At 38.1% G+C, this 15,691-nt stretch overlaps 1 protein-coding gene across 1 annotated transcript; it reads left to right on the forward strand.

Annotated features, from left to right (window-relative positions):
* The first annotated feature begins 6,920 nt into the window (after window positions 1–6,920).
* On the forward strand, window positions 6,921–12,300 carry UTP23 (UTP23 small subunit processome component). Its single transcript, XM_033202477.1, has 3 exons — window positions 6,921–7,208; window positions 10,582–10,756; window positions 11,856–12,300. Exons 1-3 carry the CDS (start codon window positions 7,021–7,023, stop codon window positions 12,240–12,242), a joined length of 750 nt encoding a protein of 249 aa, XP_033058368.1. The 5' UTR covers window positions 6,921–7,020; the 3' UTR covers window positions 12,243–12,300.
* The last annotated feature ends 3,391 nt before the right edge of the window (window positions 12,301–15,691 follow it).

Genomic DNA, 15,691 nt, shown 5'->3' on the forward strand with positions numbered 1-15,691 from the left:
AGCGTTCACTTACAACAGAGAGTATAAATTTGGGAGTTCATCTGGCTTGTTCTATATTCAGATGAGCCAAAAGAAATGTGTGTGTGTGTGCGTGTGTGTGTGTGTGTGTGTGTGTGTGTGTGTGTAAGCGCTTGCCGTATCTTACTCTGTTGCACAGGCTGGAGTGCAATGACACGATCTCGGCTCACAGCAGCCTCAACCTCCCCAGGCTCAGGTGATCTTCCCACCTCAGCCTCTCAAATAGCTGGGACTCCAGGCACAGAGCACCATACTTGAATAATTTTTGTACTTTTTGTAGAGAACCAGTTCCTCAATGTTGCTCAGGCTGGCCTCAAACTCCTGGGCTCACGTGATCCTCCTGCCTTGGTTTCCCAAAGTGCTAGGATTATAGGTGTGAGCCATCATGCTCAGCCTGCCAATTTTAATTATTTTAAACAAGAGGGAAATATATGCTATCATGGATCTGGATGTCTAGAGAAGGGCATACTCCAAGTGAAGCAACATAAAGACTCCAGTTTCATTACTTGATGACTCTCTGGACTCTGTCTCCTGCCATGTTTGGGTTCTGACTGCAGACTGGCTACCACTATAATCTCAAGCTCTCAGGAGCAATGGAAACAATACACTTTTTGTTTTGTTTATTTCAAGAAAACCTCTCCCCCAGCCATAGAGAAAAGGTCTTTCTCATTAGCCTTATTGAGATCAATTTAAGTCATTGGCCTCCTTTTGTGTACACATGTGAAACGAGACTATGGGAGGTTATACTTTGAAGAGCTAAGTAATTTGTTCAGTGTTATGAAAGAAACAATAGAGAGTATAAAGTTGGAGCCAATAAAAAGAAAATAATATTCATTTACACATAAGAATTAGCATGTGGGCATTTTCCATATGTTTGCTAAAATAATAATAATTTTTAAAATGACATTAGACTTTTCATCCCAGTATTTTGATTCATCACTTACCAACTAATATTTAAACAAAGTAATCTTGCAGTAAAAAAAAAAAAAAAAAGCAATTTGAGAGGATTCTGAGTTACTTTTATTTTGTATATCATGCAATTAATACTTCATATTGGTGTAATTCAATTACAAGTACTAGACTTTGAAATAATATTCTACTGAATTATTGAAAGCATGTTTAATTTCTTGCCATCAGGAGTTCAGTTTCTGCCCTGAGTCCTCCTGCTGCTTAAAAATATATACAAAACCTTGAGTGAAAGAGTTGTCTTCAACATTTTGTTAAATATAAATAGTGATTCTTAGAAAATCCTTTCAAAGCTGTAATCTGACATAATTTCTAATCTTTAAACTTCTTTAAGTAACAGTAATAATATTTGGTTACCTACAGTAATTTTGTAAGGATTCATTAACCTTCTAAAGTCCTTTGGTAGATTAAAATGAAAGACCCATTTAGTGTGAACTTCTCTATCAGTTTCAATAATAATGTAATTAAATTTCAAATGGCAGTTGGCTTTGCATTACACTAAAACTTGTTTGCCATTGGTACTACTTCTTAACTTTTTGCTCTGCTCCAATAGTTTTTATTTTTTAACCATTTAAATTAATGCCATTAAACATTTTGTAGTAAAATGCCAATGGAGAGCACTATTTAAATCTGTTAGAGACAGGCTGGGTGAGGTGGCTCACACCTGTAATCCCAGCACTTTGGGAGGCTGAGGTGGGCAGATCACTTGAGGTCAGGAGTTTGAGACCAACCTGGTCAACATGGTAAAAACCTGTTTCTACTAAAAATACAAAAATCAGCCAGGCGTGGTGGTGGGCACCTGTAATCCCAGCTACTCTGGAGGCTGAGGCAAGAGAATCGCTTGAATCTGGGAGGCAGAGTTTGCAGTGAGCCGAGATTGCACCACTGCACTTCAGCTGGGGCAACAGAGTGAGACTCTGTCTCAAATACATATATACATACATACATACATACATACATACATATATCTGTTAGAGAAACAGATATATTTCAATTTACCTAACATGGCAGTATTTATTCTAAGTATGATTTCATCCAAATACATTATTACAGAAAGCAAACTTGCTAGTCTAATTTTATAGTGATCTGACAATAGTCATCTGATAACTAATCATGGGCACTTCCTGTTTACTGTCTAGTTTAGAAATATCCTCGAGAAACAGAAATCTCTTGAAATCTTTTTCTAAGACACAGCTTCTCCTTTGTCATTTGACCTGAAAGAAGAGCTCACTGATACTGGCAGGACTGACATGCATGAATTCTGCTTGCTTTCATTAATTGACAACCAGGTGACACTAACATTTCCTTGATGTTCCTTACCCAAGCAGCTGGGGCTCTTCACATTTAACTAACTTTCCTCAACAGGAGATATATCCCACTGACATACCAAATTCAAATCAAATTGTTTATACTTTCAAGAGAAACAAATGTCAAGACAGTTTCTATAGTATGTAAAGAAAGATGTGGTTTATTTAACTTTGAAGACTTTCTCCCTTTTAGAGGAAACGTATAAACTAATGTTCTGAACCTGTTCAAAGGAACGGCAATTGTATTGACTAACAAGAACTAACATCAAGGTTTCATCAAATGTATTTGCCCATATAAAATTATCTAATTCTGGCAGGTAGTTTTAACTTCTTCTATCAGTTAGCATTGAGTTTGGCTACATATAAAATAAACTTATGACAACATTTTTTAGTAAAAAACCAAGGTAGAAGTTTATTTTTCTTCTCACGTAAAAGAAGTCCAGAAGTAGAAAGTCTACATTTGGAAAGACGGTTTCACAGTTGCGAGCGATCCAAGCTCCTCTTATCTGCTCTGCCAGTGTTAAGTGAATGACCTCCATTCTCAAAACCTCATGGTCTAAAATAGGTTGCTAGAGTTAAGTCTATCCCATCCAAATTCCGGGGAGTAGGAAAGAAGGAAATATAAAACACAAAAGTGTCCACTGCCAAGCTAAGTTGACTTCCTTTAAGCTGGCTTCCCAGAATTCCATGCAACACTTACACTTACATATCTTTGGCTAGAACTTAATCCCATGGTTCTACCTAACTGCACAGAATTTTGGGGAATGGGCTAGGTGCTGTGGCTCATGCCTGTAATCCCAGCACTTTGGGAGGCCAAGGTGGGCGGACCACTTGAGGTCAGGAGTTCAAGACAAGCCTGGCCAGCCTGGCCAGCATAGTGAAACCCGGTCCCTACATAAAAACACAAAAATTAGCCAGGCATGGGGGCCCGTACCTGTAATCGCAGCTCCTTGGAAGGCTGAGGCAGGCGAATCGCTCGAACCCAGGGGGTGGAGATTGCAGTAAGCCAAGATTCTGCCACTGCATTCCACCATGGGCGACAGAGTGAGACTCTGTCTCAAAAAGAAAAGAAAAAAAAAAAAAAGAAATCTGGGGAATGGATTTGCTTATGTGGGCACATTACACTCCAGAATAAAATCAGGAGTCTATTCCTATAAAGAAGAGAAGAGATATTGGGTGAAAATTCATAGTCTGTGTCATATCTATTATGTTATACTTGGTGATTTTGTGAGAAATGTCACGCAGCCATGAAAAATAATGAATGAGAACTCTGCCAATTGACTTTGGGGAGATGTGTGTAGGGATTTCTACAGGATTGTTAGGTGAGAAAAGCAAATGTATAGAATTGTAAAATACGATTCAATTTTGCATAACAGTATCTCTACATAAATATTAAATTGTATATATATGTATATGATATATCAATATGTGAATACGGTAACATTGCAGAAAGATACATAATAGATCATCAAGGTGTTATCTGGGAAGAGGAGAAGAAATTACTATCTTCGTGTTGTTCCACTTGTTTTAAAAGGCATATGTTATTTTTGTAATTTGAAATACATAAAGTTTTTTGTTATTTTATTTTATTTTAAAGATTGTTTAAAAATGTGACAGCCTCCATATCTGACCTTCATAACACCTTCTGACATATATGAAATTTCGCAGTAAGGCATTCCATGACAGAGCCTATCCTAGAGGATCTTAACGAAGAACCTCATAGGACCTCAAATAAAAAGTGCTTTACCTAAGTTGTCTTAAAATATTTATTTAGCTAAATTATTTATTTAGACAGTATGTTAGATAATGTTAGGAAGAAATTTTTTTTTTGAGCTAATGAATATTAACAAATGTTTATAAATATTCAGATATGAATATAAGGCAGAATAATACCACAATAGATATGTTAGCTAAACTGTCGAACATTTATGAAATTAAACAAAATTATACTAACATTGATGAAATTCAACAAAGTAACCTTTATGAATTATGTTTAATGTTTACCTGTTTAATTCCATTTAGGCCATGAATCTTTCATGAGAAAGTGCTATTTGGGAATTAGTCACACATTTCAAAAATAAATTATTCTCATGTCAACATGGCTTCATCAAAATTTCATGAAGAAAAAAACTTCAAAATCATGTACAACAGTATAATATTATAAAACTATATTTGATCCAGACATAATAAAATGAAGAACATAAAAAATAAAGAAAAATAAATTAATCGCCTACTTACTCCAGCTGAATGTGGATTTCTATTTGGCATGGAAAATGTCCAGTGGACTGACTTGAGAAAAAAGCTAAAAGCTACCAATGCTGTTATGAATTATTGTTCCTTCAGTATAAGGTCAAAAATTTTTCAACGAATATTAAATATTTTAATAATGACATAATTTTCAAAATAAAATTTCAGATTTAAATTTATATTCAAATAGTTCATTCAATAATGGCAGTATTTGTCTTCCGCCTTGGTTGTGGCTAAATATTGATTTTCCATTACAGATCATTTGACATCTAAACAAAAGTGTATTAAGTGAACCAATTAATACAAATATCTTATTGACTAAACGATGCTTTATTACAAAAAAGGTCCTTCAGGAACACTAATGAGCATAATAATGACTTGGGGAGATTGTAATAATTGTCACCTCCTCACTGAATAGTACCCCTTTCCCTCAATACTTACTCTGAATCATAAATGGGCATTTTAAACAAGCACACTAAGAGCTTTTTCTGCATATCTCAGGACCATGTTTTGAGAAACACTGCTATAATAGAAAACTCTATTTTTTTCTCATTTCTTTTTTTTTTTTAATTTAGTAGAGACAGGGGCTCCCTATGTTGCCCAGGCTGGTTTCAAACTCCTGGGCTCAAGTGATCCTCCTGCCACAGGCTCCCAGAGTTCTGCTATTACAGGCATAAGCCACCACGCCCGGCCAAAAACTTTGTTTTAAACTTGATAATCACCATTATAGACCATCTTCATGTTTTCATAATAAAGATAGGGTGCAAACTGGCACTGTCATATACATGGAGCTTGGGGGGACAAAATATGCTGTAGTTTGGTAAATTAAAAAACAACAATAGAAAACTAAGATAAGACTAAAATCCCTAGTGCTGCCCCACATTTTTCTTAGTACAGAAAAGTGGCCAAGGAGCTGGTAGATAAATCCGAGACTATTTAAGAAAAAATGTTTTAACTGTTTTTGCAAGACTCAGGTGGTATCTCGTTTCTCTGTCTGTGGTAGGCGCATAGTTGGAGCAGAGAGTTGGCATACAGGGATAAAAAGAGGATTGAAATTGAAAAGTACTGAGCAATTACACTCAAAGACCATGAATCCAACCCTGCAAAAGTTTTCATGGCTTCCAATTCCTAAATTTATTTTAAGTTTAAATGAAAGCAACCATCTAAGTGATGTGCTGGGACTCAGGTCAGGGCTAACATTATAGATCTTAGTTCCAATTTCATAAACCTATATATTGAAATAAAACCCCAAATGCAAACAATGCACTCAATCACGTTGTAAATCATTTTCTGTGCTGGTCCTTTCAATCTTTAGCCAAAACTAGATCTGGGACAGATTCCAGGCCAGGACAAAAATGCAAAATTCCATACTCCCCATTCTTTGATTATTTTGCCTTGAAGTAGATACTCGACAGTTAGCCATGGGAAAACTTGAAATTTCCTGATTCATTCTCCTCATTAATCAAATTGACCAAGTAATTTTTAAACCTTCATTCAGCTTTGTGCCTTCCTGTTACCGGCCCAATATGTAGTCTTCCTATGTCAGAGACTGTAGCCATAAAAAGAGTCCTTGAAACTCATCTAGACCTATAACCAGTTTGACAGTGAGGAAGTTGAACCCAGCTTTCTTGGGGAGTTGCCCAAGATCAAACGGCTTGGGTTTGTGGCAGAACCAGGACTCAAGGTTAGGAATTGTGACTCTAGGCAAACGAAGCTCTTGAGAGTTCTTCCAAAACACTCCGTGCGAGTGATTTAGGATAGTCCTAAGGCAGGAGGAAATACAAAATGGTGGCACCCTTTGCCCTGACAAATGGTTCATGAGTGACATTAGTTTCTATGGTGGTGTAGCAAGAACATTTGAACTTCAGGCACGAAAACTGGGTTCCAAACACTAACAAACTACGTGCTCTTCGTAAACGAGCTTAATTTCTTTATGGGAAAGCAGCCAGTACAAACCTCCCCACTCATAGCTATCCAATATATCATTTCCTTCTTTCACTTGGGAATTATAAACATTCAAGGGAATAATGTAAGGTAAATCACTCAGGACAGTGTCTGGAACATATTAAGGCTCAATATTATCACTGACTACTACGATACTGCCAGTCTTTCAGAGAAGCTCTTGATACGTGTCTCTGAAACGTAGGTAACACGCTAAATGTGTTCTGTGATTTTCTTCTGCCGTAGCCCCAGACTGCGCATGTGCGCCCCCATGCGGAATCGCTCACCCCAGCGATTTTCCCGCGTACGCACAAGTTCCGCCCTAAGGGACCGCCCCTTTAAGCGCGGGCACCGCGGTGGAAGCGCGCGCCAGTCTGGACATGACGTAAGCCAGTGGGCAGGCCCGGAAGACAGGGGCGTTTGCTTCCGGCGCCAAAGGCACTTCATTTCCGGGTGAAACTGGCATTGAGGGTACTGGGTTGTGCGTGAGGCGTTTGCTGATGCTTCCTGGTCCGGTGGCCTCGGTCCCGGTAAGCCAGGCATGAAGATCACAAGGCAGAAACATGCCAAGAAGCATCTTGGCTTCTTCCGCAATAATTTCGGAGTCCGCGAGCCGTACCAGATCCTGCTGGACGGCACCTTCTGTCAGGCGGCGCTGCGGGGCCGCATCCAGCTGCGAGAGCAGCTGCCCCGCTACCTCATGGGGGAGACACAGCTGTGCACCACAAGGTGGGCCCGGGGGGCCGGGGAGGAGGCACAGGGGGTCCGTCGGGTGTTGTAGAGGCGAGGCCCTTGCCCACAGACCTTCATTGCGAGCTCAGGAGGGGCAAAACGCCCCGCCCACGTGGAGTTGACAGTTAAGTGGAGAGGTGAAGGTGGTCCGGCGAATACCTGTAATAGAGGCAGATTGGACAGTGCCCTGTGAATATCACGTGTCGTTAGCCTGGTGAATGAGAGCACATTATAGCAGAAAGATCTAACTTCGAATCTTAATCCCAGTCCTACCAGCTCTGTGATTTCGGTCAAGTTATATAGCCTCTCTGAGCCTCGGATTCCTCATTTGTAAAATAGAGGTCATAACTGCTTATAAGATTGCTGTAAGCTCAAACGAGTATAGCGTACTAGAGCATTTTTCGGTATCCAAAGTGTACCCCTCTTCAAATGGTTGCCGTCATTTGCATAGCTCTTCTTAGTTTAAACCAAAACTCTTCAGGCCTCACAGTGAATCTTTGAGTTACCATCTTTGATGTCCAAGGCAAAAAGTCAGTACTTGAGATTAAGGAATCTGCCTAAGGACATTTGTTTATTCAACTCGCTTTATTAAGTACCCCCTATATGCCACACACTGCTCCCTCATGGCCGGTAAAGTGCATACGTCAGTCCGCAGTGGATGTGTTTTCACTCGAGGTCTGATGTTTCCCCACTTCACTGAAATGTGGGAACACTTAGGATGGAAGCTTGTGGGGATGAAGATGGGGGAGGAGAGATTTGTGACAGATTTCAGATAACATTTGAGCCCATTCACTTGTTCAATTCTGAGGGGAAGAACTATTTTGAATGACAGAAAAGAATGACACTTCTTGTTGTGGAGACCTCTTCACACAGAATGGAGTTATGAGATGCCTGGGAAAGAGGTTGCAGCACAGAATATATTTGGGAATGAAACTAGGAAGAAGGCAAATTGAGGCTAGACCATGAAGAACTATTAAGAAATTTAGTAGTTTTTTCGTTGTAGAATATTTACTTTTTAAAAAGCAAAAAAAAAGAAAATTAAAATGAGTCATAATGCCACTACTCACGAATAATCACTGTTAACATGTGCATTGTCATCCATCCAGTTCTTTATACACACTCACACAAGCACAAGAATGGACTTTTAAGCCAGACAAGGTGGCTCACACTTGTAATCCCAGCTACACAGGAGGCTGAGACAGGAGGGTTGCCTGAGTCTAGGAGTTTGAGGTGAGCCTGAGCAACATAGGGAAACCCCCATCTCTAACTACAACCATAACAAAGTATGGGCTTTTTCTGTGTATACTGTGTTAATAGTCTCCTTTTCTCACATACCACTACTTAATAAACAGCTTTCTGTATTTGTTCAGAATTTCTCAAGCAGTGTCTCGGCTGGGTTACAGATAACCCCAAAGTTTTGATTCTCTTAGTCTTTAGGGCTAACAAATCCTTCAGTAGTCTTTGCCCCTCAATTGATTGCTTTTGTCTACAAGCAATTTGTCCATATACTCCTGTGTGCCATAGAAATATTAACATTTTAAATACAGTGCTATGATATTAAAAAGATTGAGAAGTGCCACATAAAATTATGTTCTACAGCAATTTTTCTAACAAATTTATTTTAACTCTGGAATTTTTCAGACAACTCAAAAGTAGAATAATATAATGAAACCTCTCTCCAGCTTTTGCAGTTACTAACATGGCCAACCTTGTTGAATCCCTCACCTCTCCTTACTGATGGGTTACTTTGGAGCGTATTATTCTATCAGTTCTTTGGCATGTATCTTGAAAAGAGAAAGAAGCCTTTTAAATATCAGGATTCAAACTAAACACATATATTACATTTGATTTCTATGTCGCTTAAGTTTTTTTTAAAAAATTATTTTTGGGATGGAGTCTCACTTTATTGCCCAGGCTGGAGTGCAGTGGTGCAGTCATGGCTAACTGCAGCCTCCGCCTCCCGAGTTCAAGTGATTCTCCTGCATCAGCCTCCCAAGTAGCTGAGATTACAGATGTGTGACACTATGCCCTACTAATTTTTGTATTTTTTAGCAGAGACAGAATTTCACCATGTTGGCCAGGCTGGTCTTGAACTCCTGACCGCAGGTGATCCACCCACCTCAGCCCCCCAAAGCGAAGGGATTACAGACCTGAGCCATCACGCCAGGCAGTTTTTAAATATTTTAACAATTTTCCCTCCCTTTACATGTTGCAATTTATGTTTTTAAGAAATCAGGTCATTCGTTTGAATATATTCCTTAGCCACTAGTAGTTAGGTCTCTACAGAGGTAGAAGGTTTGAAGATACGTGGAGTTAACTGATGAGGTAGAACAGGAGAATGTCATCAGGCCTGGGTTTTATTTTAGAAAAGGTAACTGCAGTGATGTGAAGGGTAAATAGGAGAAACAGGAGAGCAAAGGCATGAATTGCAGTTGTTCAATCAAGAAGTAAGGGGAGCCTAAACCTGGGAGAGGAAAGTCAGGAACCCAAGGGTTCTCCAAAGAACCGTTACTGAGATAGATAGGTCCAGCAACTGATGGCGTAGGAGTATGGGTGAAGAAGGGCAGGAAGGTCAAATGTGATTTCTGATTTCTGTCTAGGGTGTCTGGGAAAATAATAATTTCAAAGAGATAGCAAGTCTTGGAGGATAAATATGGATGCAGGAAAGTGGTTTGATCTTAGACATGGTGAATTTGAAGAGTTGATGGCGGGATATCCACAGGCTGGCAGTACTCAATATAGAGGTCAAGTCTAATGACTAAAGCAGCAAAATCTTCTTAAAACAGAAAGATGATAAAGGAGATGAGGCGAGAAAGAATCTGGCAAAGGCTGGCTAGGGTCGAGGAACTCATATGACTGAATGTTTTTTTAAAAACAACTTGATGACATGAGAAGTTTTACTGTGCTGAATTGAAAATATTTTGAAAGTGTACCAATTTGTACTTGAAGCAGAAGCTTATTACACTGTGGTTGGGACAAGGGAGCTGTTGTCAAACTACAAGTCTCGGTACCACTTACTAGTTACTTGAACTTTGGCATGTGACTTGAAATCTCAGAATGAGGTGCTCTAAAATAAGGATAATTTCAAGGTAAGTGACCTAACTTCATAGGGTTATTTTGAGATTAAGCAAGAATTTATGTGAAAAGCAATTTGCATGCTGCATGGAACATAATAAGTGCTCAGTAAATTTTAACTGTTGTTCTTCCTACTTGGTAAATGCATTTTTCAAGTCATCTTTTAAAGTAAATGGTTACCAGGTGACAAATTTAGATTGTAACAGCATAGTTTTATTTTAACAAAAAATTGACTATTGTTTTTTACACTTTATGTAAACAACTGAAATGTATCTGCTGTAATTTTTCTTTTCAGGTGTGTGTTAAAAGAGTTAGAAACGTTGGGAAACGACTTATATGGGGCAAAATTGATTGCACAAAAATGCCAGGTTCGAAATTGTCCTCATTTCAAGAATGCAGTGAGCGGATCAGAATGTCTGCTTTCCATGGTTGAAGAGGGAAATCCTCATCATTATTTTGTGGCAACACAGGTGATACTACTTTTAAAACCACAGGCAATTTTAACCATTTCTATTTATACTTCATATGCAACTATTTATAATCAGAAAACAGTTAGAGTGATTAGACTTTTAAAAATACAGGCTTCTAAGTTAATTTGCAGTCAGTAAAAGCAATTGTCGTTTGATAATTTGAGGAAAACTTTAAGCATGTGATATTCTTTTTAGTAGTGGAAGGTTGGTTTTTTGTTGTTGTTGTTTTTAATGTTTCATTTGTTTTGCTTTTTTTGTTTGCTTGTTTCTTGAGACTTGAGGGTCTCACTATGTTGCCTAGGCTGGTCTTGAACCCCTGGGCTAAAGTGATCCTTCCACCTCAGCTCCTGAGTACCTGGGATTACAGGCGTTTGCCATCATGCTGGACACAGGCAGAAGTTTCTTTTTTTAAAACGAGAAATCGTTGACATGAGATGTGATGATTTGTTGTAGGGTTCTTGAACAGAAGATAAGTAGAGCAAAGTTCCTATATTCTGTTAATGTTTGTTCATGTTCCTGGATTTCATACTGTTTCTCAAAGTCATGTTTCATACTGCTTAAGACTGTACCAACAGTATGAAATACTTCAGGCTTTTAAAGAAAAACATTCCCATCTTCTTGAAGGCAGAAGAAGAGAGACTTTCGGGGGTGATATTAAGTTCACATACATACAGATTTGATTATCAGAATTATAAAATTACACAGAGGCAGAGCTGAATTTAGAATCTGAGTAGCTAATTACTACGCACTTTCTTTTCCTTTAACCTCTTCAAGCATTCTTGACCCTTTCCAAAGAATATCTTAGAGTGGAAACAGGAGAAACCCACTTAACACATTTACCTTTGCATTAGTTTGTAATTTGTGGCTCTAGAGTATCAGTAAATCCAATTTACACAGCTTTACTAACACTGTGCTCAGTTTTTATGTTTTTCTTCCTTTATCATAAAATATACCCCCATTACTCAGATGAATAAGTGAAGCTTACTCATTTGAAAAATAAAATCTGTGATCTCTTTTATTTTTAATACAGTTCTTGAAAACCTATTTCAGGTACTTTAATTGACATTTGAACTAAATAATTCTGTTTTCTTTTAAATAGGATCAGAATTTGTCTATGAAAGTAAAGAAGGAGCCTGGAGTTCCTCTCATGTTTATTATTCAGAACACTATGGTTTTGGACAAACCTTCTCCCAAAACAATTGCCTTTGTAAAAGCGGTGGAGTCAGGTCAGCTTGTCTCAGTGCATGAGAAAGAAAGTATCAAACATCTCAAAGAGGAACAGGGTTTAGTAAAAAACCCTGAACAGAGAAGAAGAAAAAAGCACAAGAAAATAAGTGGTCCCAATCCTCTTAGCTGTTTGAAGAAAAAGAAAAAGGCACCGGACACACAGTCATATGCTTCTGAAAAGAAAAGAAAAAGAAAAAGAATTCGGAACAGATCTAACTCAAAAGTACTTTCTGAGAAGCAGAATGCAGAAGGAGAATGAATGCTTTGGATACTTTTAAGGACATTCAAGTGTGAAAATGAATTTTTTACAATTAGAAGTATTTGTTTTTTTGGTTTTTGTTTTTTTGGTTTTTTTTGAGACGGAGTCTGGCTCTGTCACCCAGGCTGAAGTGCAGTGGCCGGATCTCAGCTCACTGCAAGCTCCGCCTCCCGGGTTTACACCATTCTCCTGCCTCAGCCTTCCGGGTAACTAGGACTACAGGCGCCCGCCACCTCGCCTGGCTAGTTTTTTCTATTTTTTAGTAGAGACGGGGTTTCACCATGTTAGCCAGGATGGTCTCGATCTCCTGACCTCGTGATCCGCCCGTCTCGGCCTCCCAAAGTGCTGGGATTACAGGCTTGAGCCACCGCGCCCGGCTAGAAGTATTTGTATAAGAAGGCCAAACTTATTTTTGTACATGAACCCATACGTTTTAGCTAAAATTAAATATAAAATAAAAACAGTGACCAGTGTAGCCAGCATGGCAAAACCCTGTCTCTACTAAAATACAAAATTTAGCTGGGCATGATGGTGCACAGTTGTAATTCCAGCTACCCAGGAGGCTGAGGCATGAGAATCGCTTGACCTGGGAGGCAGAGGTTGCAGTGAGCCGAGTTTGCATCATTACACTCCAACCTGGGCAACAGAGTGAGAACCTGTCTCAAAAAAATAAAAAATAAAAAAAATAAAAACAGTGAATGGGTTTAGGTATGATGGTATTCACTTTACTTACTAAATGGTTTTGGGGGGTTGTTTTTCCAGGTAAAATTGTTGCCTCTCTGGTCCCATTCCCACCTTCAAACATGCGCAAACAGTTTTAAAAAATCATATAGTTAATTCTAAAAGGCTTGTGACAAAAAAGAGGCAGTCCGTCTTTCACAATAACAGAAGAAACTTCCTCTTTCAATTCTAGTAGTTGAAGAATTTATATTTCCAAATTATATGATCATACTGCTACTTTTTGATACATCAATTATTTATTGACTTCCTACTAGAAAGAATGAAATTTTGCCCATTTATACTGCACCATTTTTTCTGGTACATGAGTATTTTACTCTTTGTACATCAGAAACTCAGTATTTTCATTATTATGACTAGGGTTTTTTTGTTTGTTTGTTTGTTTGAGTTCCACTTGTCCAATAAGGATGATGATTTTCTTTTAGATGTAAATGTTAATTTCAATAGCAAGAATTCAAAAATAATATTTTCTTTATAAGATTGTGAATATTATTGAAAAGTGTCTAAATGAGTCTGAGGATCAATGAGGGTCAATTCGGTTAGGAATTGAATAATCAAACCTGTCTGTCTCAATCCCCCAGCAATTGTTTTAGTCATTTATCAGGCCGAAATTAAAATGTTTTTGTACTACAAGATGGAAGTATAAAATTATTGGACAAGACAGTTCCTGACTGGCAACTTCTGGAGTCGCCCTTGAGCAGTGATTCTCAGTCTAACATTAGGTTATCATGATGAGGTACGAGTAAGTTCTTAATGGTTAAATGTGAGAAAGTTCACATTTATTCCCATAGAAATGTCATTCTCAGTTGAATTCAGAGATACTTCTTTGCTGGAAATTGGAATTAGAGCTTTACACCAAAGGGTAAGACATAGACTATTTAATCTGGCAAGCCAAGGTAGTGTTTGGATTGCAGTGTCATGATTCTGTTTTAAATTCTTGACAGTAGAAACATTTTTAATAAGGAAGGCAAAAATACTGGAAAAAACTGAATACTGTAGTTTTTGTGAGGAAAGTTAACATTTGTCAATAATGACAAGCGTTAAGGCCACCTAATAAAGTGTAGACAGTGATAAAGCAAATGAAATATATGCTGATGACACTCATTTCAATATGCTAAAATACATTAATTTTAGGTATTACTCAATCTATTTCTACTTAATCAGTGCTATCTGATTACCTGTTAATAGCATCTGAACTGGAGAGCTGGAAAAATCCACTTTTTTATGAAGCAGTAATTATAGAAGTACTAAAAATTACAATGTATTAGAAAGTATGTTTAATATTTTGGTGGGGCGTGGTGGCTCACGCCTGTAATCCCAGTACTTTGGAGGGCCAAGGCTGGCAGATCATGAAATCAAGAGATCAAGACCATCCTGGCCAACATGGTAAAACGCTGTCTCTACTAAAAATACAAAAATTAGCTGGGTGTGGTGGTGCATGCCTGTAGTCCCAGCTACTTGGGAGGCTGAGGCAGGAGAATCACTTGAACCCAGGAGGCGGAGGTGGCAGTAAGCCAAGATCTTGCTACTGTACTCCAGCCTGGCGAGAGAGCGAAACTCCATCTCAAAAAAAAAGTATGTTTAATATAAAATAATATATATTTAATATATATTTTTATATATTTAATATATATAATATATTTTTATTTGTATATAAATATATATTTAATAAAAATTATATTTTATATATAAAATATAAAATATATATAAAAATAATATAAAAAATCAGTTTTAAAAAAACTGATTAGTCATTATGCATTTTGCCAGTAAAATTACTTTAAAAGATATTTTAACAAAAGTTTCATATCCTTGCACTTCAGTTTTTTTGTGTGTGAATACTGTTCCTATACCACTACCCCTAAAATCCTCATAATTATTTGCTTTATTTTTTCATAAAACTGGGTGAGGGGAACCATGGGAGTATGCACATGGGATATCCATTCTGTGGTTTGGAAAAAGAAAATGTTAACCTCTGCTTTAGAGGGCAGCTACTAGCTTTGTTGGGGATAAAAGTGTAATACATTCACTTTTGAACTCTGAAAGTTTGCCAGTCTGAAAAAGGGTGTTTCTGAAGACCACTATTAGGAACACTTGAAAATAAGTGTTTGCAGTTGTGTATGGGCACGATACTGTATTGCTTACATTTTCATAGCCCTACATCTACGTCTCATCCTTGCAAGTATAGAAATTAAAACCAAGTCACTTTAGAACAGCTTTGAAACTAGAGTTTCAAAGGTAAAAGGATTTCATGTTTCTGAATCTGGGTAAAGCAAGATGGCTGTCATTTGACAGGTTTAATTACTAGTTTTTGTTTTGTTTTGTTTTTTGAGATGAAGTCTCACTGTGTCACCCAGGCTGTAGTGCGGTGGCACGATCTCGGCTCACTGCAAACTCCGCCTCCCGGGTTCATGCCATTCTCCTGCCTCAGCCTCTTGAGTAGCAGGACTACAGGCGTGCGCCACCATGCGCAGCTAATTTTTTGTATTTTTAGTTGAGACGGGTTTCACCGTGTTAGCCAGGATGGTCTTGATCTCCTGACCTCGTGATCCACCCGCCTTGGCCTCCCAAAGTGCTGGGATTACAGGTGTGAGCCACCATGCCTGGCCTAATCCTAATTACTAGTTTTTTTGTGGGTGGATGGAATGAATAGTTTGGAATATTTAAAATGTTTTTATAAATGTTTGCTTACTATCTCTCTCTATATATGACAT

The sequence above is a fragment of the Trachypithecus francoisi genome, unplaced genomic scaffold (genome assembly GCF_009764315.1).
Source record: "Trachypithecus francoisi isolate TF-2019V2 unplaced genomic scaffold, Tfra_2.0 Lachesis_group7, whole genome shotgun sequence".
In the NCBI taxonomy this organism is placed as follows: Eukaryota; Metazoa; Chordata; class Mammalia; order Primates; family Cercopithecidae; genus Trachypithecus; species Trachypithecus francoisi.

What these genes read in the sequence shown, in the direction of transcription:
- UTP23 (XM_033202477.1), top strand. Translation starts at nt 7,021, where the DNA reads ATGAAGATCACAAGGCAGAAACATGCCAAGAAGCATCTTGGCTTCTTC. An exon ending in ACACAGCTGTGCACCACAAG is followed by an intron (nt 7,209 to 10,581) that starts GTGGGCCCGGGG and finishes TTTTCTTTTCAG; the next exon opens with GTGTGTGTTAAAAGAGTTAG. An exon ending in ATTATTTTGTGGCAACACAG is followed by an intron (nt 10,757 to 11,855) that starts GTGATACTACTT and finishes TCTTTTAAATAG; the next exon opens with GATCAGAATTTGTCTATGAA.